This window comes from Quercus lobata, chromosome 3 (genome assembly GCF_001633185.2).
Source record: "Quercus lobata isolate SW786 chromosome 3, ValleyOak3.0 Primary Assembly, whole genome shotgun sequence".
Taxonomy (NCBI): domain Eukaryota; kingdom Viridiplantae; phylum Streptophyta; class Magnoliopsida; order Fagales; family Fagaceae; genus Quercus; species Quercus lobata.
In genome coordinates, this window is record NC_044906.1 from 69652408 (window position 1) to 69675831 (window position 23424).

The 23424-nt window shown below is 32.8% G+C and overlaps 2 protein-coding genes and 2 long non-coding RNA genes across 14 annotated transcripts in view; 3 read left to right on the forward strand and 1 right to left on the reverse strand.

Annotated features, from left to right (window-relative positions):
- Positions 1–18902, forward strand: part of LOC115978785 (TMV resistance protein N-like) — a 56859-nt gene extending 37957 nt beyond the window's left edge. The window contains exons 3-11 of one of the 11 annotated variants that reach the window (XM_031100650.1): positions 8762–9022; positions 10232–10891; positions 10984–12241; positions 12419–12799; positions 13291–13967; positions 14888–14974; positions 15501–15614; positions 17781–18201; positions 18303–18902. In XM_031100650.1, the coding sequence (XP_030956510.1) occupies positions 8762–9022; positions 10232–10891; positions 10984–12204 (2142 nt within the window). In that variant the 3' untranslated portion in view covers positions 12205–12241; positions 12419–12799; positions 13291–13967; ... (2 more) ...; positions 17781–18201; positions 18303–18902. Of the gene's footprint in view, positions 1–7115; positions 8592–8761; positions 9023–10231; positions 10892–10983; positions 12242–12418; positions 12800–13290; positions 14975–15500; positions 15615–17775; positions 18202–18302 lie in introns of those variants that run through there. The other 10 variants (XM_031100648.1, XM_031100653.1, XM_031100649.1 and 7 more) reach the window with 10 other exon arrangements.
- LOC115978790 lies at positions 957–1269 on the forward strand. Its single transcript, XR_004088869.1, has 2 exons — positions 957–1060; positions 1152–1269. It is a non-coding gene; the product is annotated as an uncharacterized LOC115978790 (long non-coding RNA).
- Positions 6322–7026, forward strand: LOC115978788 (TMV resistance protein N-like). Its single transcript, XM_031100662.1, has one exon. The coding sequence runs from the start codon at positions 6438–6440 to the stop codon at positions 6966–6968; it is 531 nt and encodes a 176-aa protein (XP_030956522.1). The 5' UTR covers positions 6322–6437; the 3' UTR covers positions 6969–7026.
- A 2321-nt stretch (positions 18903–21223) lies between the features above and the next one.
- Positions 21224–22743, reverse strand: LOC115978688. The gene is made up of 3 exons (XR_004088814.1): positions 22659–22743; positions 22277–22297; positions 21224–21757 (listed from the first exon to the last, which is right to left on the reverse strand). It is a non-coding gene; the product is annotated as an uncharacterized LOC115978688 (long non-coding RNA).
- Positions 22744–23424: the final 681 nt, after the last annotated feature.

Sequence of the window (23424 nt, forward strand, 5' to 3'; positions counted from 1 at the left end):
GTAATGAATCTTTGTGGTATCTTATTCTTCTTTTAAATTTTTTCTAGTGGATAATTATCAGCTTATTGCTCATATACTTTTGTATTTGTAACCTGTAAGAACAATTAAAGTAAAAAAGGCAATAATTTGATTCTAATTCCTGGTGTTAGCATTATATTGGAGTAAAAACTGATGTACCTGCTTCCCTAATATCTCTCTATTTAAATATGGATGAGATAATGTGCTTGATATTTGTGGGGAATTGGGTGATTTCAACCCAGCTTAGGGACCCCCCTTTTTACTTATTTTAATTTTCACATGTGTGGAGCAATGTGAAACATATGAATTTTTTTTTTCTCTGGGTATTTATGCACTAATTTGTTTTTTGATAAGTGATTCTTGCACTAATTTGTGCCTCTTGGTGTGTGTGTGTGTTTTTTTTTCTTTTTCTGATGGCGTCTTGTTAGCGTCAAAGTCATTTCATTTGCATATCCTCAACGTTATCTACTTACTCTTAGACAATCTTTATTTGTGCAATTTCTCTTACCATGAAGAGTTCATGCAAATGATTCTCTTTTTTCTGCACTTTTGTTTATTGGTGAAATGGTTTATCTGGATAGTTTTTTTGAGAATAGGTTTATCTGGATAGTTGATTACTGAGATTGGAAGTGAAACTAAATTGGTAATTTTCATGTCTCTATCTTATGAGAGAGAGAGAGAGAGAGAGAGAGAGATTATGTCTTATCCAATGCTGATCTCAGTTAAGTGAGGTCTCTCTGAACTTGGGCAGGGTTTTACCCTTATGCATTATTTGCCCAAATTGGCTGCTATCAAGACTCGAGTCCATTTGTGCTAAGCAATCATGCTAGAAATATAGTTAGTTCTGACCTTCATTTTTAGTTAATTTAATTATCATTGTGTTGCAATTTTTTGAATAAGATATTACAAGTTGTGTTCACAATATGGATAGGAACTTATCCTCTTGTCATTATTTCAAATGCGAGCTCATGGAACTTGAACTGAAGAAGATGTATGATACTGTTATTTCCATTCAGGAGGAAATGTTTTATCTCCGTGAAAGGTAAGAAAACTTATTGTATTTCTTTTACAGTTCATGAAAAGTGGGATATCCATCTCTTTTTAACCAATGCTGTTTATGATTTATATTTCAGAGAAGAAGAAATGCAGGTGCTCAACAAAACAACTAACAACAGGATGGCCTGGTTGAGTTTTCTTTCCCTTATTGTTTGTTTATCAGTAGCAGGCTTGCAAGTATGGCACCTGAAGACCTTTTTTGAGAAAAAGAAGCTCATATAATTTTTTCTGGACAAGTTCCATAGTTTTATCGGGTTTAAGTGATAGTTTAGCTAGTGGCAATAGCATCTTTTGTAATACCTCATGTATGTGGTTCAAACTTCAAACCCCATCTCCTCTTGTCCACTATCTGCCTTTTAAAAAAATTTACAGTCTCTCATCTATGATTTTGTAGCATATTTCAGAAACCATGTATTTCAAAATAGAATAATTCTCAGGTGTTAGATCAAGCGGGGCTTTCTATAACAGTGCAGAATCTCCTTGTGGTTATAGCCTTATAGGTATCTCATATCAATGTAGGACGATATAGGGGCAATAAAGTTTAGTTATGTGTAATTTAATTTCTGTCGAATTGGAGATGCTAAAAGGTTTTAGTTTTTAAATTAAAACTAGTTGCAGATCCATACGATGCATAAGAATATATGATCACTTTGTAATTGTTGTATGATGTATAATTTGTTCTCTCTAAAAATCAAAAAAATTCTAAAATTATTTTAGATGTGTTTGATTGAAATTATTTCTTTTTGAGGTAGTCTATATTTTTCTAAATTATATTATGGTACGTTGTGTTTACCTTTTTTTTTTTTTTTTTTTTTTTTTTTTTTTTTTTTTTTTTTTTTTTTTCTTACAACTAAACTCTTTATATTATTCAAATTTCTCATTTCTTAAATGAGATATCGTAATAATTAAAACTCATCCCAAAATTACACTTGATATTACTTAAATAGTTGAGAAACACGTTCAAATACATAGCAAGATTGTATTTTGATATAAATTCTAATTTTCACTTTCAAAATTACTAAGTATTATGTCAATAAAAAATCAAACAAAAGCTATAAGATGGAGAGAAAAGGCTTGTGATGGAAAACTCAAAAACATGCACAAAATTGTATATTAACCCAAAATAGTGTTATAAAAAAAGTAGAATAATTCATCAACCAAAAGTTAAGTCGCAAAAAAGAATAAATAATTGAGAGAGAATAATCACATTTTTTTGGGAGAGACTTGAATTAGATAAATTTATAGAAAATAAGATGAGAAGAAGAATAATCAAAATAAAAGATATAGTCACACCAAATTATCCAAGTCATATTATGTAATTGAATAACATTATATTTTTATATATTATCTTTATAATGCAACATGATAGCATTTGACTATCAAAGAAAAGAAAAGAAAAATAACAACTTAAAAATACAAAACCAAAAAGTTTGGAGTGTGAAATACAATTTGATCCTATTTATTTTTTGTAGGGGTATGCATCAACCTAAAGTAGAGTTCTAAAGAACACACAAATTCATCAACCTAAAGTAAAGATATAAAACATAAAAAAATAAAAATTTAAAAAAATCCACACAAACAAGGGAAATAAAATTGAGAGAGGGAGAATAATAGTAGAGTTCTAAATAACATTGAAATTTATCAATATAAAGTAAAGATACCCAAAAAAAAAAATGAGAAAGAGAGAGAATAATAACCTTTTTATGTGATAAAATATGTATAGAGTGAGAGAGAATTGCAAATTTATAGTAAGAGGATGGACATAAAAAAAGTCAATATGAAAGGAAGAGTGATATTAATGTTGATAGTAGTGGGAAGATGAAAAAGTAAAAAGGAATGAGAAAAGTTAGAGAAAATATAATAGTAAACTACAAAATTAAGAAATAAAAAAATAAAAAATAAAAATAAGAGAGAAATAATTGAAAATAAGTAGATGATATGGTCACAAATATGACTCAACTGGAATGTAATAACAATAAATACTACACTTTAACTTTTAGATATATATATATATATATATATATATATATATATATATATATAAATGTATAATAGTGTGTAATTGAGCGGATGCAACAATAATTTATCTTATGAAATGTACGTGTTCATACGGACCAACACTGATTCTATATGGCCAATCCTTCCTTACCCAGCTGTCCCCCACTGCCACCACTTAACAGTATCATCGTATGCAAATACAAATACATTGCGTGAAAAGATGAGGAAGGCAGTCAAAAAGGAAAAAGAAAAAGAAGAAAAGAAAGTGAGAAAGGACGAAGGAAACAAAAATAAGTGGGGTGGTCAAAAAAGAGAAAGGAAATTGTATCCTACTTTCTTTAAGTTATATTTTATGCAAAAGTGAATCAATATTGTAATGTAAGCTACGCTCCAAGTCTCCATAACCATAATAGTATTTCACACTAAAGTGACGATCAGTTTTTTCAGATTACGCGTTTGGGCTACACAACTGTGAAATTACATTCTCTAAAAAGTGAATAAGACTATAAGCAGTTTGTTAGTATTTTCACAATAGACCATCGTTGTCTTCTTGGCCTCACAACAACTAACATTCAATTTCTTCAATCTACCATTCCCATTCTCTCTCAAAAATCCTTTTGAGACAAATCTCTCTTATTTTTAATTTTTCATTCACTTTCCTTTACCTAAGTTACCACATATTTCTTTCTTCTCTTCCTTTTAGATCATCTAACCGTCTATCCAAATCACAATGACTTTTCTTACCAGAAAAAAGAGACTCATTTTCCTCTTTCACACTACTCTGCAAAGGACAAAGTTTAGCTACAAAATTAGTTGTAGCTTCAGAGTACAACTTTACTCAATATCTTTTTATTGAATGTGAATTTTGATAAATCTACCATTAGATTACATCTTCTTCTTATATCCTTCATGCTTACAAAATATATAGAAAATTAAAGATTAATAGCTATGTTATCAATAAATTATTTAAATTGCAAGTTTTTGTAGTTTGAAATTATACATAAAATATATACTTATAGATTATATAGTAAATAATATCCAATTGATATAAAATTTGACATGTGTGTTAAGAGTGTAAAGAACATGCAATTCAACAGTTGGATTTTCAAAATATGTAGTAATATTTATTTTATTAACTATGTTTGTAACTTTATGCTACAACCAATTTTGTAGTTAAACATTGTCCCTATGCAAATATAATATATTCTTGAGTTTTAGAGGTCAAAATACCCACGTGGATTTTATGAGCAATTAGAATGGGTTTTTGCATTTAAACATAGCTAAACTTATAGCAATCATATAAAGTTTTCTCTTTAAATGTTGCAGATTTGTTTACATGGCATGCTTTCGTTGTTTTTCTAGGGAAAGCTAGATCTGACAATTGAAGCAATGAGAAAATACAATCCTAAGATTGCGTTTTCAATGCAAAAGTCATGTATAGATGCAGTGCTATGGGAAGCTTGTAAGGAATGGAGTTGAGGTTGTTGAACACTTTATCAACAAGAATATATTACGATAATCTAAATTTGATAGAAGAGCTGCATAACAAAACATCAAAAATAAAAGAAAAAGAAAAATTGAAAACAAAGTATTACACATCACACGTCTCATTGAAATTTTACCAAACATATGGTAAATAACAAAAAAATCGCTGCACTCAGTGAATCAGATATTGGGACTGCCAAAGCTAGTGTTTCCTAACATGATACGGGAGTCAAATTGTCAACAAAACCTTAATTTTGAGGCATTGATAGATTTGGACACAACCTTACTGAATCTACGAACATCATGAAACCATTTTTCCCATTAAAAAAAAAATTAGCATGTGCAGTGATTTACTACTCTTTACAACTTGGAAATTACCATAGCACCCTAATGTAGAAAATTCATTATAAGAGTCATGTAAAGGGTATCTTTAGAGCAATTTTTAATAAACCATATTAGGAAAATTTTAAACGTCACTTTTATGAGAATTATAAAAAATAAAAAATAAAACTGTTAGAAAAATTAATTGTTTTATTATTTTTTCATAAAATATTTCTAAACTACCTAAAAATAATAAAATATTTTTAAAAATAATTCTTAAACCATTGTCTTTAGGGCATTTGTTAATGTTTCCATATAAATTTTTTTTTTTTTTTTTACTTTTTAACGTATTATAATATACAAACACACGACAGCAAATACCTTTAATCGAATTCAATTGGGCCAAATCAGTCCAAACGCCAAAATATTATAATACGTTATAACAGATGTGATAGGGCTTCCTAACTGTACGTATAACAGAATGACATCACCAACCAATATAGACTCAACGGTTTTTTTTTTTTTTTTTTTTTTCCTGGGTAGAAAGACTCAAAGATTTCAACATATGCATTTCATAAAGACAAAGTATAATTGATTGATTATTGGGTCATACAGAATACAGATAAATTCAACCAGGTCTGAAAGTGAAATGCAGAGTATTTACACCCGGCCCAGCGGATATTTCTTCGTACTTTACTGAGTCAAAAATTTTGAAAGTTTTAATCAGAAAATGCACATCAGCTTCCAGCTACACTCCAAAGTTCAAACGCCAAAGATAAAATATTATTGGTTAACCATCAAAAAAAAAAATTATTGGTTAGAATATAAAATATTATCTCTGGGATATTAGGACTAACATATCAGTAGACAGGCAGAGTAGTTAGAGTCTTAGAGATAATATAAAATATTATATCTAACGACTCTGCCTGTCTTTTATATATTATCTCTAACGACTCTGCCTGTCTGCTGATATGCTAGTCCTAGTCTCCCAGATATAATAAACTAATGAAATAGGTTCCATAAACAAAAGAAATGGATCATTGAGACCCACCCAACACGTTTTAAATTTTTGGCCCACATTATTATTATTATTTTTTTTTTTGGGTTAAATTTTGATACTGCAAAGAGATTTCTTCGAACTTTCCTGGATCAAAGAAAGCGCGTGTACCCAAAAAAATCACTTACCAATCAAAAAAATGGGTGCGGCTGCTCCAGTGCATTGGAGCTGCACTGATTGTGACACGTGTCCATTTCTAAACACATGTCACAATCACAATGCGTCCAGTGCACTAGAGCACTGGACATAAGCTGTGTTCCAAAAAAATACTACTTATTTTAGCCTGGCATCACAACAACTAAAACTCAATTCAATGACTCTCTCATTCTCAAGCCAATTCTCGTTCTTTCTCAAAAAACCATTGTGAAATATCTCTAATTTTTTATTTCTCATTCACTTCGCTTCTTAAACTCTTACAATTTTAATTTCATCACATCTTTATTTACTTTATGCTCTCCCCTTCCTTTTAGATTTTCTAAACTGTCTCTTCATCAAAATCACAATGGCCCTTTCGACCACCAGAGGAACCTCCTCTTCCTCTTTCACCCAACGATGCATATATGATGTGTTTTTGAGTTTCAGAGGAGAAGATACCCGCAATGGTTTTACCAGCCATTTGAATGGTATTTTGCGTCATAATGGTATTAACACTTTCATGGATGATGAGCTTCCAAGAGGAGAAAAAATTTCCGCTGAACTTCTTGAAGCTATTGAAAGTTCAAAGTTTTCGATAATTGTATTCTCTAGAAATTATGCATCCTCCACTTGGTGTTTGGATGAACTTGTCAAGATTCTTGAGTGTAAGAATAATGGCCAAGTGGTGTTACCGGTTTTTTACAAGGTGGATCCATCAGATGTACGTAACCAACAGGAAAAGTTTGGAGAAGCACTCGCAAAGCATGAAAAAATATTCAAGGATAATAAAGAGAAGGTGCAAAGATGGAGGGCAGCCCTAAATGAAGCCAGCCATATATCTGGTTGGCATTACAAAAATGAGTATGTGTTTAATCTCTACTTTGTTATCACCAATTAATTTTATTGCTAAACAAACAACAACCCCCAAAAAAAACCCTTCTTGTTTGCTTTTTTATTAAAAAAAAGAAAAGAAAAGAGATTATAAAAAATTTATATTTTGATCATATCTTTAGTAGTGAGCTAAATAGAATATAAGGTTTAGTGATAGAAAGGGAAGAATATATGATAGATACTCTTATCAATTAATTTGAAACTTCTCTCATGTCATGTTTAGAAAATTTCCCCTAAATTTTATAATAAATTCATTCAAGTGTTAGAAGTTGATATTCAATGAGTTTGTTTCCTTTCCAAAGTAGATATTCCATGCATCTTTGTGCTAAAAGCCTAAAGTCGATGTTTGACCTAAAAAAAAAAAGTTTGTAATGATAGTTCTCAAATCTATGAATTACATGCCATTTAATTTGACTAACAAAATTTATGTTGTAGTTCACAAACTAAACGTTTTGAATTCAATTAAAGATCATATTTCTATTTTCTAACATGTTTTAAATGCTTTGTGATTGGCAGCTACCCTCAATTTAGATTTATTGGAGAAATTTTAGAAGAGATCTTAAGTGCTAAATTAAATCGTACACAAGTATTTGTTGTTAAATACCCAATTGGAATAGACTCTCGCATAGAGGAAATAAGTCGTATTTTAGATATTGAGTCAAACGATGTCCGCATGTTAGTGATCCATGGTCTTCCTGGAATAGGTAAGACAACAATTGCAAAAGCTATTTTTAACTTAATTGCACATCGTTTTGAAGGAAGTAGCTTTCTAGAGGATGTTAGAGAAAACTCAAAAACAAATGATGGTGTACTCCAACTACAAAATGCACTTTATTATGAGATCTTAAGGGCTGGAAAATTGAAAGTGCATGGTATAGCTCAAAGAAGCAATGTGATAATGGAAATGCTTCGGTACAAAAAAATTCTTTTAATTCTAGATGATGTGGACAAATTAGAACAAGTAGAAAAATTGCTTGGAAGTTGCAATTGGTTTGCTTCTGGAAGTAGAATTATTATCACAACAAGAGAGAAAAAGTTGCTATCTACTCTGCGAGAAGATTTTCATTTATTTTACTATGAGGTTAAGAAATTAGATGAATGTGAATCTCGTGAACTCTTTTGTCAACATGCACTCAAAAGAAACAAGCCTACAGAAGATTATTCGGAGCTCGTACACCAATTTATAGGTTATGCTAAAGGACTTCCATTAGTTTTAAAAATAATAGGTGCTGATTTATATGACAAAAATTTACAATGTTGGAAAAGTGCCTTAGATAAGTACAAAAGAATTCCTAATTCGGATATTCAAAAGGTACTTAAAATAAGCTACGATGGATTGGATCAAATTCAACAAGAAATTTTCCTTGATATTGCATGCTTTTTTAAAGGATTCTACAAGAATTTGGTTGTAGATATATTACAAAGTAGCAATTTTCATGACCCATACTATGATATTGAAAAACTTATCGATAAATCTCTCATAGTCATTACAAAAGTTGACAAGTTATTGATGCATGACTTAATACAACAAATGGGTTTGGAAATTGCTCGACAAGAATCAAAAGTGTCAAAAAAATATAGAAGGCTATTGTGTTATGAGGATGCTTCTGAAGTATTAAACGAAGATACGGTATAAGTCCTTTTGATTTACCTTTTTCCTTTTCTCGCAATGCAAATATAAATAATTTTTTCTCATTGTGTTTGATTTATCATTTTAATGTTGAAGATGATTTTGTTTTAAATTTAATAACCATATGTTTTGTTGTCTAATGTGATTCATGTGATTCTTTGTTCAATTAGGGATTAGATGAAATTCGAGGCATAACATTGTCCTTGCCACATCCAAGAAAGATGCAATTGAGTCTTGGAAAGATGAAAAGCCTCAAATATTTGACAATTCGCAATGTAATTTGTGAAGACCTTAAATATCTTCCCAATGGGTTAAGGTTACTTGATTGGAATGAATTTCCTTTATCGTCCTTGCCGTCCACCTATGAACCTACAAAACTCGTTGCACTTAACATGCAAAGTAGCCACATTGAATTGGACAAGCATTTCGAGGTATAATCATAGCATTTATAAATTCTTATTAGTTTTTTTTTTTGTTAATGAGTACCTTTAGAGAATAAGTTAAGGTGCATTTTTCTGTTTGTTACTAAAACAAAACCATGCATTTAATACTATATAAAATAAATTTTCTATTATTTTTTTTAATATATAAAATCAAATTGTGTACAAATATTTAAAAATGTACACATAACCATAACAAATTTATGGTGCAAATCAATTAACTATTGACAAATGTTTTTTTTATTTAAAAAAAAAAATAATAGTGCTATAGATAGTACAAGTTTTACTACATTGAACATACAAACTGATGTGTCACAAATTATAATGAGATAATTTAAATATTCATTTATGAGGTGGTTAAAACCTACCAATCACATTCATTGCCACATTAATTTGAAGGCTTTATGTTTATAAAATTGTAGTACCTTTAACATTTTTATTTTCAAAGTGTGTATTATAATTCATAATTGAATAGTTATTATTTCTGTTTCTCAAAAAAAAAAAAAAAAAAAAGAGTTATTATTTCCTAATCTATGCTCTTAGCCTTTTTTTTTTTTTTTTGAAATGAGTTCTTAGCCTTATTTTGTTTCTTTTTAATAATAAATTTCAAAAAAAAAAAAATCTTCTTTTGCAGAGGTGTCGGTTTGAAACATTAAAATATATGGATTTCGCACATTATAAAAATATTACAAAAGTACTTGACTTATCAGTGACTGCCCCAAACATAAAGAAGTTGGAGCTTTATAGATGCATAAATTTAGTCGGGATTTATCAGTTAGTTGGTTGGCTGGACTTCATTTAATTTTCTCCACAAATAAAGTTAAAATTGTGCACAAATATTAAATAATGTTCACACAACCATGATGAGTCTATGGTGCAAATCAATAAACTATTTGATACCAATCACATTCATTGCAATATGCACATTTTTTCATGACGTCATAGGTTGAAACTAATATATATATATATATATATATCTATATATTCATTACGACATGATTTTGTAAGGTTTCTGTAGGAAAACTTATTATACTTTTAGCATTTTTATTTTAAAAAATGTGTATTATATTTTTTTAAAAGGGAAAAAAATGTCTATTATAATTCATTATTGATCATTTATTAACCTATGCTCTTAGTCTATCATTTTAAAGTTTGTTTTCTTCTTACTAATATATTTCAAAAACTTTCCTTCTTATACAGAGATGTCGGTTCGAAAAATTGAAATATATGGATTTCGCCTATTGTAAAAATATTACAAAGGTACCGGACTTATCAGTGATTTCTCCAAACATAAAGGAGGTGAAAATTTATGGATGCATAAATTTAGTTGAGGTTCATCAATCTAATGGACTTCTTGAAGAGCTTGAATTATGGGATCTCCGTGGATGCCAAAATATTAGAATTTTTCCAAGAAACCTCCGGTTGAAATCTCTTAAAACGTTTTGTTTTAATTGGTGTGGAAGTGTTCTGCAAAGAACGAAAATATTAGCGTTGCTTTCATCAATAGGATATCTCATTAGCCTTCATAGCTTGTGTATAAGTTTAAAAAACGTGAAAGATTCAAGTAACATCTCTAATTTACAAAATCTTAGGGAGCTCTATTTGTATGATTGTGAAAATTTTCCAAAAGCCAGGGATACTTCTGGTTGCTTCCCCAAATTACAATATTTAGGTATCCGTAACAGCAACATCACTACCCTCCCTGAAATTGCACGTAGATGTCCGAAATTAGAGACCCTTTGCATTCACGATTGCCGGAACCTTCGGGAAATTCCAAGGCTTCCACCTTGTATAAGAAGTGTATTTGCAATAGGGTGCAATTTGTTGAATTCACGATGTAGAAGAAGATTATTTAGTCAGGTATCTCTCTAATTTATATAAAAGAAAAAAACAATTTTGATTAACTTTCCTTACTAAATTTGTTGAACTGAAATTTTGTTAATTGCAAGCAGCTTGGAGATGTGATAGGACTTCCACGAAATTTAGTATGTGGTTATTCTAATATGGGATCATCACATCAGGAGTTTGGATCTGAATTGGGCTCTTCATCTGAATTGGGCTTCGCTTCTAAGTGGTCTCGTTATAGCCTTGCACTTCCAGGAACTACAATTCCAAAGTGGTTCAACCATCTGAGTCATGGAAGTTCCATATCATTCTCAGTTGGTCAGAAATTTCCATCATTTGCTTTATGTGTTGCTTTCAACGTAAAACGCAAGGATAATGTGCCATTAGTATCTCAAGTGTTTCGTTGTTCTATCTACTTGTTCATTAATGGTTTTGAAAAAAGGCTCACGACATGTAGATTTCCACTTGATTCATTAAATTTTATGTGGTTTCGTTATGTAAGTGATAGACATAACTTATTGAAACACATAATTTTAGGCGATCGGAATGATGTTACTCTTCGGTGTGAAATTTCAAATGACTATAGCGAAACAGCAGAAATTACAATAAGAAGGTGTGGGGTCCTTGTGGCATGCATATGTCCCCCTTGGAATTCTACTACAGATAAGGTATTAAAAGAAGCATCTTTTGATGAAAGATTAAAATGTTTTCTATCTAGAGTGGCTGCAAATGTTCTTCCCTTCAAGCGAAAGATGATCGAACGCTCTAAAACCCAAAATGCCGATCGTTGCCCTCTTTGTGAAATAGCAAAAGATTCAGCCTTACATCTATTTCAACGTTGTCCCTATGCCAAAGGAACGTGGTATGGTGGTAGATGGGGTTTTCGCATTGAAATGATCCAAGCTAAATCTGTAAAGGAGTTCATTGAACAAATAGTTGACCCCCCAAAGGAATTATTAGCAGAAAGAGTCACCAAAGATGAATTCACACTGTATGCAGTAGTGGCGATGAAAATCCTTTGGGATGCACGGGTGAAAGCTCTGGTTTCAGAGACTAAAGAAAGCATAAATCAACTAGTCCATCGTCTTAACACACAGTATGACTCTAACTTGAGATCACTTGGGGCTACGAGGGGAACAAAAGAGCAAAAAAGGGAAAGTGCTTGGACCAAACCACCTGATCAACTAGTGAAGCTTAACTTCGATGCGTCATGTGATCAAAATAATGTAGGCTTGGCTGTGGTTGTCAGAAATCAAGAGGGGAATGGCAGAGCAATCAGACGTGGGATAAGCCTCTGCAGTAAGTTGGGCAATGCCATTGGCAAATGAGGAGAGACTTGAACAAGTTTTGGTAGAGAGTATAAAGGTAAGCACTCCAAGTATTTGATAAAATGTTACTATGGATATATAATGGTAAAATACGGTACAGATTGCACAATTGGATTGCTATTTCTCTTCCTTTTTCTATAGTCCAATGAATCTGTGCTAGAGATAATCTTTATATTGTTAGCTGGTTGTTGAGGATTTATCTTTTAAATTGCAGCTACTATCATCAACTTCATTGTAAATTCAGCTTGCAAGCTCAGCTGGGAATGATGGATATTTTGGCTTTGACTTCTTTTTCAGATAATAATGTAGTGAACAGCCTCATAAAATGGGCATTGGGGCCTAATGACTCTAGTTTATTGTTGCCTGTAAATGTTCCCCCAGCAGTAAACAGATAGAAGTTTGTTACCTCTCTCTCCTCTTTCTAATATGTTGCTCACACAATCACACATCCTGGTGGACTTGCATTCGTTTTCTGCTCTTCTTCAACATGTGTATTTGGACTATGATTTATCAATTTATTAATACTTAGCACCAGTTCTGAAAGGTCACTCAGATGCTAATGAGGTCTCTCTTGGAATCTTCGACCCTTTTGAAGGTACTAAGTTCACATTATATGTATACCAGCTAAGTAATTGTTGGAAATATAATTTGATTTTAATATGGGAGTAGTCATGAGGTTAATAGAGCTTGGACTGTTTTAATTTTGGTTAGTATGACATAAGGCCTTCTATATTGTAGTTCTGTTAAATATGACAAAATATAAATAAGATCAAATGAATTGATATTCCAGTTGGCCAAGTTTAGAATAAATTGTCTTATTGAATGAAATATGATTTTTATGTTGTTCTTCTCATATAAATAATGGTTATTTCTCCTTATGATCTTGAAGATACCTCATGTTAGAGGCTAACTGGAACCTTTCTCCTGAATTGATATCCCTTAGCACTAAATTTAATATTCACTTCACCTAAAACAAAAATTCATGTATTAAAAATGATTTGGAACTATTGGCTGAATCTTAGATACTTTTCTTTTGTGGGATTGGAGTTGGGGGACTATTGCAATGATTATCATTTACTATTTCAGGAAGCAGAGCATCTTTGCTTAGACAACTGCTTGCCAGAAACTGCACTACACTTGAAGAGCCAAAGCAGTCGACCAAGACAAAAGCTGCAAGTCCAACGCAAGCACCCCACTGCCCCCAATCAGCTTCTTGGTACTGACAATTGGCAAACCACTTCTCTAAGCCCACCATCACTAGCTGAAAACCTATGGTAAACCTTAGAATTATTAAAAACATCTTGTTCTTGAATAACCCCTAAATTTGTTCTTCTCCAGTTGCCTAGGGTCAGACTTATTGAAGACTTGACAGAGGAAAAAGTGTTGAAAATGAGGGTTTCTTTCACTATCTCACACACGCCAAAAATGGATCATGCCCTACATTGCAACATCAGTAAGACTTCTATGGCTCTGGTTATAAATTGCTTTCATTGATGGATTTACTATGAAGTCATTGTGTGGCCATAGCTAAAGTTGATGCAAAGGCAACAACATTCATTGTGAGCTGGAACTGAATGAACTTTTGACTGTTCTTAGATACACACCTTCTCCAACTCAAAATTGTCACCACAGAAGTAAATAACCAGGATGACAGTATTTGTGCTCTCCTTTGCCACTTCAGTGCCTTGGATTCCCATGGAAAGCCCAATAATTTTCTTCTCTTAGAATAAGTACATGATTCATACCGGCAGTTCTCTCTTCCAGTGAGTATTTTTTGAAAATTCCCTGTTCTACTACAGCTTCATTGTTGAAATCCTCATCAAGATTGGGAATCCCACATTCCAAAGCTATCACTCTTGCTGCATGTTCATTGTCACCGGTGAACATTTTGTTGTTTACTCTAGAGAGTGCATATAGTCTTCTTACTCTTCCTCTTTTCGAAATCCCCATTTCTATTTTTCTTTGAATTGAGGGCCTTGATTTAGATTATCTCAAAAATTTTCTTGATTTGATTGATATTGATACCTAAATCGTAGATAGCCCAATAATGTAGTACTTTTGCTGTATGGCTTCCAAATCCTTCAACTGGTCATGCAGAAATCCTGTTTGTTAATTGTACTAGTTGTGTTGAAACCAAAAACTTGTTGCCTTATAACAAAAACATTTTCTACTTTTTCTTAGGAAATACACTCCCTCGTTGTTTCTTTACCAAGCCAAGATTCTGTTAGCTTCATCTCATTAACTATCAAGTGCCTGTTTTGTCAGTGAAAATTTTTTTTTTTTGTGGCTCAGTCCATTGTGTAACAAGCAGAAGGTTCTCGAACCATGGTTTAATCAGGCATCAAGCATTTCATAGAATATGCCACATGTAAGAGTAGCTGATAAAGGCAGACCTTCCGGAGTTGCCACCATCATAACTGTGACTGCCGTGGCAAAAAGGCATGATCAATTATCGTGCACTATATCTCTAATACTTTGAGTTTTAAATATTTGTATGAGTATTAAGATTTAGAGTATCAGAGCAACAAATGTTCTCTCATGTCAGCTCTTAAAGTTGCATACTATGGTTTTGTTATTTTAATTTTCTGTTCACTTTTTTTTTTAACATAATGTCTGTGTTTTCAACCAACATCAATGTAGTGGTTATCTTTAACATAATATTTTGCTTTAAATCAAACTTCAGTATGACCAGGCCGCTTGTCTTGTGCTATTACTCTCAAGAAAGAGGCTGCCCCAGAGAATGATGCTTCCTATTGGTAGTTGAGGAAAGGTGATTGGTTAAATTCACTTTTTTTTTCATGATTATGTTTCAATCTTCCATTCTTTTCATTGTAAATGCATACATATGTGAAATTTAGCATTCATAAATTATCATGTTAGATGTTGATTTCGTTTACTCTTTTTTCCCCTTTTGTTACTACATCACCAGCAAGTATTCTTTGGCTTTGCCTTTTATGGAGACCACTTAAGAAGATTGGCTTTTAATGTCCCTAGGAAGTTTCCTAAGTCCTACATGCAGCACATATACCTTCTGTTCAGCTGTGTTTGCCATTTACAACTCTTTCCCTATATCAAACTATGTTATCATCTTTATGAGTTATAAAGAGTACAAGGGAAATACACTTTATTTTAAATGCTTTATTTTCTTGTGATGAAATCCATCAATGTAGAAGTTATTTAATTTGTAGGGAATTTTTATATTACAATCATAGGAAATGGACCCTTTATGCATGTGCCTGATGTTTTTACTTGCATGAAGAATCTTTATGCTTAAGAACTTGTGATCTTGTTTGCAGAAAAGATGAATGCTCTTAACAAGTGAGTGAAAAGGCAAAGACCAAGTTGCAATTTCAATAAAAGTACCTGATTGCCCTCACTCCAGCCTCCCAGAGTTTGCTTAGGTCATTGAGGTATGTTCATAAGCATTACTTTGTGTGTTACTCTGCTTGGGATATCTTGAATTAAACTATTTAAAACTCTATCAAAGTTTGATTAACCTTCTTGCAGATCGAACTAAAACTTACTTTGAGCTTTAGGTTGATAAAACAGTCACCTAAAACAAGCCCTCTCAGAGGTGATTTGTGCACAAGTTAGCTTGTAACTATATGTGGCCTGGTCATGAGATTGTTACTGCCTGGGCCAGGACATGTATAGCTTTGTGGAGGCCAAGTCACCCAAAATTAAAGGCATTAACTTATAAATTAGTACACTTGGCCCACAGCTTTTCATAGTCACTTTGTCATGAAATCAATCAACTTCTTTTTCTCTACATTGGAATATGATCATACATTCTTAAATACTCTCTTTAGTTAGCCACCTTGTTTAGGCCAATTTTATGTATATTGCTTCTCTCTAATGAACACACCTAGGGTCTTTTTTTAAGGGGACAGTAACATATTCAGTTGAAGGAAAATATATGTATATTTCAAATAAGGTATGGCTAATAATAAAATTTTAATGCAAGCAAAAAATTCTCTTAGTAAGGACCAATAATTTTCCTGGTGTACCTTTAATGTTAACTTAATCCCATCAAAACCTCTTGCTTTCAAATGGGATTATGTGGTTTTGATATCTAAAACAGTGGAAGAATTGGGGCATACAGTACAAAAGTTTATCTCTCTCTCTCTCTCTATATATATATAATAAAATATTAAAAAAACCAATGTATATATATATACACACACATATACATGAAAGAAATATTAAAAAAATCAATCCCATGGGAAGCAATAGCCACTCTGGCCTCCCTTTGCTTTGCATTTGATCATGGCATGCTTAATTCGTACCCGTACTGCTTAATTCCTTTTGTGGTGTTGTTCTCTTGCCAAAGTTACCATTATACTTAGATGTACTATGACTTGAGCATTGTTGCAAAACCTTGGGAACTGAGTATTCTGATAATTTCTTTGGTGTTTTTCTCCTTTGAAGCAAAAAATTTAAAGTCTGGTTTGTTGACAATCGATCATCTTTCTATACCAATTATCCAACTGATGAAAAGATGGCATAGAATTTCCTTCTGTAAAATATTAATAAAAAAGTACTAGTATTTTTTTGTAACTTTTCAATGTGTAAATGTGTTTTTTTTTTTTTCTTTTTTCTTTTCTCTAACTTATAATAATTGTTGGTAATATAATTTGGTTTCAATACTAGAGTAGTCATGAGGTCACTTTGCTCTGAGTTCAGTTTGCATATGCTTCATTGTAATTTTAGTTAGTATGATTTAGGGCCTTCTACATTGCTGATTTGTTGAATATGACAAAAATATAACTAACATTAAAAATGGTCTGATATTCTGGTTAGTCAAGTTTGGTGCAAGTTTTCTGATCCACTAAATTTGAGTTTTCTAATATGATTCTCAAAGTAATGGTGTTTGTTACTTCTTTGTCCATTTGAATGTATGAAATTCACCCTCAATGTCATTGGTCATTTATTTCTTAACTGTATTCCTATGAAAATTCAAGGACGAATGACTTTTTATTTTATTTTTATTTTTATAATTTCATAGGAATTTTTGATACTTAATAAAACTAATAAGCACTTGTTGGAATAGCTATTGATTTGTCATAGGATTGGTCTTATTTATTGAATTGGCCTTGGGGGGAGAAAAGGGGAGGGGGGGGGGGGGGGGGTGGGGGAGCTTTTCTTTTTACCTTGATATCCTGTTAAAGGCTGGCTAGAATGTGGTCTCTTGAATATATATCCCTTAGTCTTGGGGGCTCCCTTCTTGTGGGCATGAACAACCTTCTCATTCTTCATCTTCACTAAAACTCCACTTATGTTTTTCTTTGAATCAAAGTCTAACATGGATTATAGAATTTATTGATATTCATACTCATATCAAAGACAAGCCCAAGAAAGGGTTGCTTTCTTGGTAGGGCTCTAGAAATCTTTACAAGTGATTCAGAATCTACTTTGTAAATAGTATTGGTTGTGTTTAAACCAATTGCTTCTTGTTTTATATATCAAGAACATTTGATACTGTTCTATGGGAGTACCTTCCCTCATCGCTTCTTTTAAAGGCAAAATTATGTTACCTTCATCTCATTAATGTACAAGTACCTGTTTTGTCAGTGCAGATACTTATGTCTTACTCCATTGTCTCACAATCAGAGATCCCTAGCCAAGGCATGAAAACTATCATGTATTTCATAGAATAAGCCAAAGTTGTCTTCTAGCCAGAGGCAGACCTTTTGCAATTGCCAACACCATGATTATGACTAGCAGTGACAATACGAACAAGTGCATTGAAATATGTTGGTGCTGCCCATCTCTCAATACGTCCACCCTGATGTCTCCACTCTTTAGGGAGAACTTTTCAAATTGCCTGGATTGCTTGAAGTTACAGACAGCAGAAACAGCAACAACTTGAATGACAGCAACAATAATACTCCCACCATGATAATCGTATGCTGTTTGATTCCAAAGGCAGAGAGATTATAGCATAGGCCAAAAGTACAATAACAGTGGTTGTCTCAAATGCTTTAAAGACATAACTGAGTAAGCCTTTTGCTGGTTCTTTTTGGTACTTTTTGGCACCAAAAACATTCTTTCAATGAATAAGATCAGCCACATTACCACTAATAACTTGCTTTATGTAGGTTCCAAGAACCACAACTAGTGCTTTTACTCAATACTGACATGAAGCCTCAAAGTTCTTATTCCTCATCCTGTCACTGAGCCACTTCAGATCAACACTGAGAAAGGAAATGGATTTGTTATGCAAGCAACCCTCATCAACAGGCTGCACATCAATGGTCTTGGTCAATTGGTGTTGTATACGTGAAAGATCAGTTGTAAATCAATACACCTTTGGTTCATTGCTTAGTAGGTCTTGATTTGTGGTCCTTCCTTCTGTTGCTTTTGGGTTACATTGGTTGATGCCAAGAAGGTGATAGATGTTATTGCTTCTGGAAAGGTACATATAATCAGAACATAAGTAGCATCTGGCAGTTCCTCACTGTCTTATGTGGACAATTTGGAGGGACTTGAATAACTGAACATTTGAAGGCATGGAAAAACCAGTTAAGAGATCAAATCTAGTTTCCTAAATCTGCAAATTGAATGTTGTACAATGAATTTTTTGGGGTCCTTTTAAATTTATGATTGTAATTCTTTAAGAGGCTCTACATTTTGAACACTACTCTTCTTTAATAAACTCATTAATTACTTATAAAAAAAATAAGTGTTTGATTGTTTTAGTTCCTTGGCCTATTCCTAGTTTATATTTCTGTTAAGATTGTCAATTAGTATGGCCATTGGTCTTTGTACCAATGGCTTCTCCTTTCCCTCTAACAAGCAAGGGGAAGATGTTGAAGTTGTGGGTTTAATCTGTAATGTGTAAATGATTAGTATTTACCAATCAAAACTGCAATGTGATCGTTGAATTCTATTTGTGAAGAAAGGGATGGAGAAACTAAGATAGGAAGCTGTGTTTTGATGGCTCTCTCTTATGATGTAGTGACACTATTTAGGAAGAGTCATAGTATGCACACCTTCAACGCTTTAATACAGATGTAAGTTTGAAAATCTTACGTAAGATACAATTATCTCTCCTTGGCCTAGAGCCTTGAATTCCTATAACCCAGTACCTAATGGTATGAGGGAAGGCACATAATTGGAATGGCCCTTGAATATGGCTTTTTCTGCTTCAAGCATGTACCCATCATAGCCTTCTCTAAAATGTAGGATCTTGTCATCATAAAAATATCAACGTTTTCCATCTGCTCTTCAGGCTAACAATTTTGAACATTACAATGTCCACTTCTGCTTTACCTACTAAATCCCCGTTTGGCTTGAGATTTTAGACTCTGCACTAAATTAGCTATAGCTTTGGAGTTATAGTCTCTAGTGATCATCTTAACATTTAACTTTGGCAATTATGCCCTACTGTTCACACAAACCATTTATTTTGTCGCAGTCCACATTGTTTCTGCTGTTCTAGCACTGGTTGAGATCATTCAACAATGCTAGCCTTGATATCCTGAATAAGATCAGAGGGCTTTCTTCAAGAACAGCATGAACCTTCTCATTCTCCTCCTGTTTTGTTGGACAGAGGTTGTATTCCAAGCTCATATCAGCTGTATCACTATGATTGCAAAAATTGCATTATTTTCTTTTGATCCATATACCTCTTAGCTATCTTTCTTTGGACATTATATTTCAAATATATTCCCAGTTTTTTCCGTGAAAGAGAGATAGCATCCCATGTTGCACTTAATGTTACTTTGTTTTGCTTGGCTGGGTGCTTAGTTACTAGAATATTCTAGCTATTGATGATATGATTAACTTTCCTATACTGCATTGGTGGGTCTGGAGAAAGTTTTGTGGCTCAACTGTACTCTGTATGGCATGCATTGGGTGTGTTACGATCTATCCTGGTATTGCATTCTATAACTACATTTTCTAAATCAGCCAATTCTAAATGCAAAGAAAAGTGTTACTGCTCAGCATTGGTGAGTTATCTCAAATTTTAGGGGTAATTACAACTTACCCACCTGTGGTTCTCTTCCTCCTCACAACCAAGCTTCCATACTCCTAGAGAGACTTGGGATTCCTTACCATCATCATCCCAAGTATTGCAGCTTATCAACCTCTACTTATTTCTATTTTCTTTTTTCTTTTTTCTCTTACTTGATATTGTTGGACCATCCTACTAACTACTACATTTCATTATGTAGCCAACAAGTGCCTCTGGGAGCACTATTGGTGTAGCTGGTCAAAGAAGTGGTGGTGGTGCTACTATGGGGTTCAATGGCAGAAAGTTTGATGTATCAAGGCCACCAAAGTTTCAACCACTTGGTGGAAAGGGCAAGAAGGCCAACAAGGGCACCAAAAGCAGTAAACGAAGCAAATCATCAAATATTACTGAGCTTTGCTGTCAAAGCAACAAGATTTTGTATTACTGAGCTTTGCTGTCAAAGCAGCAAGAGAAAGTATGCTTGACCCAAAAGATGACTGCCTTTTCACTAGTTTTTAATATTTTTTTTAAGAAACTTTCATTCTTTGATACTTGTGTTAGTTAGGGAAAATAACAGGTTTTCATTTGGACATATACTTCTTGTTGTTTAATAAATGCGTATTGGCAGATTTTGTATTGCTGAGTTTTGCTGTCCAAGCAGCAAGAGAAAGTATGCAGATTTTTATTTATTTAATGCTTTTTATAACAAGCAGCAAGCAGAAATTTTAGCAGGCAGAAATTTTTAGTAGCAGGCAGCAGGCAAAAGACTAATCATATTTTCTTGCAAGAAGCAGCAAGCAGCAGGCAGTATGCTTGACCCAAAAGATGACTGCCTTTTCACTATTTTTTTTAGAAACTTTCATTCTTTGATACTTGTGTTAATTAGGGAAAATAACTGGTTTTCATTTGGATAGACACTTCTTGTTGTTTCATTTGGAAAATAACAGGTTTTCATAAACACCTTAATGTGCCATACAATATGAAAAATGAATTTAAAAAAAAAAAATTACAAAAGAGCCAAAGAGGAGGACATAAGAACAGCACAATAAAGCAATCAACAAAATGACGAGCAATGTATATAACATTAACATACATTAGAGCTTTCACATGTATCTATTACATTTACATATAGACCTCCATGCCAATAAGAATGGAACTTAAATTGTAACTTACAAAAAACAAGGACTTAAATCTGTCCAAATAGGGTTGGTATACCACCAAAATGAATTTAAATAACCCACAAGCATCATGGCAAACTAAGGTTCTTCACCCTTATATTGTTGTACATTGAGGCAAAACACAACAACAACATGACAAAAATGAAAGATAATCATGACACTACTAGTGCTAGCTTGTACGATATCTCACTCTCTAACCCTCATTACTTTCTCCCTAATCTCACAATTCACAATTAATAATTTGATCTTCTCGGATGGTTGACCATAGCCTGAACTGGAAAGCCCACTGATCCACAGAAACAGCATTTGCTGCTAAGCAAAGGAAGCTTTTTTTTTTTTATTCAGCAAGCTGCAGAGACACCAACTAGAGACTTTCCAGCACCACAAGGTAGCTCTATAATGCCAGATCTTGCTCTACCTACAATTAAATAAGTTAATACAAGAGTAATATATTTGTCTTGCCAAAGCCATCAGAGAGCTTGAGAAAATTGTAAAATTGTTAATAAGAATTAAATCCAGTCATTATACTGAGACTTGAATAAAAATATCCTAGCATGTCTATTACATAGGTAAGGAATTATGGATGGTGTATGCACCAAGAAGTTTGGTCTTATAGAAGTTTAATAGAATAAATACATGAATAGTGACAGTGGAAAAATGCAAGAGTTCAGAAAAGAAAGAAACTTGCAAAGGGAAAATAATGGTCAGCATGCATGTAAGGTAGTATTTAATTAGAGAATGGAAAGTGTTATGACCTTAAAAAATTCGATACTTTTTTACTTTTAATTTCCTCAAGCATAAGATTTTGAGATCAACCAATTGCCCAAGTACATGGTTATTCCTCTGCTTGTGTTATTATTACTTGAGGAACAATTACTCATACAGTTCTATTTTATTGTCCATTCTATACAAACAAGTTTTGAGATAGAAACCTCACCTTGGTTACGGCCAAGCAATCCTGTTTTGACAAATAAAAGAATAAAATCAGCTTTTGGAGAACTTAAAATTAAATCTAGTCATTAGACTGAGACTTGAATAAAAATATCCTAGTATGTCTATTACATTGGACTCAGATGGAACTTTCAACCATCTGAGTCCAATTTTATATTCTCAATGGAGAATCTATACAGAGCAATACAATTTCATATAGATATATCAAATCCATAATACTTCAAACAAAACACCACTATGCAGAAACCTAATTTCAAAAAAAATAAAAAATTAAAACCCTAGGTTTCAAAAATTAAATCTACCTAGAATAAGAGGAAAAGAGCAGATGAAAGTAAAAGAGAAAAAAAACTTCAAGCTCAGAAAGTCACCCAATAGAGAGAAATACGAACAAATGAAGATCCAATAGGGAGAGAGTGTGTGCGTTACTAGGAGAGAGGAGTATTTGATCTGTTTTAACTATTTTAACGGAGCATTAACTAAATAAACTACGGTATACCCTTCCTTAGGCCAAAGGCTTATAAGGCAAGGGTGAGAGGTGTCTCTCCTCGATGTGGGATTGAGTAAATTCGTACGGGTGAGACGTAAGTCGATCCTTGCCCATCCCAAAGCGAACAATATCTGATTGAGGGCCGAGAGGAAAGTCCTTCCACAAAAACACACACTATGGTACACCCTTCCTTAGGCCAAAAGCTTATAAGGTAAGGGTGGGAGGCATCTCTCCCCGATATGCGAGCAAATTCATGCGGGTAGGACGTAAGTCGATCCTTACCCATCCCAAAGCGAACAATACTTGATTGGGGGCCGAGACAAAAGTCCTCCCACAATATATATATATATATATATATATATAAGCTTAAATGAAAAGTCAAAAAAGAAATTTTAAAATTTTCTAACTTTATTTCTTATGTAATTTCTACTACTACTAGAGAACATTTTTATTTTTTATTTTTTGGTTATGATTAATATGGCTTCCGTAGTTAGAGTTTGATCAGTTTTAAATTTAAATTTAGTACTAAGATTGTATTTAACTATTGATTTAATTTTTTGAGTGAATTTAACGGTTTATTTTACTAGTGTTTCCCTAGCATTACTTCACTTAATAAGGACAATTTTATTTATTTAATTTAGGCAAAA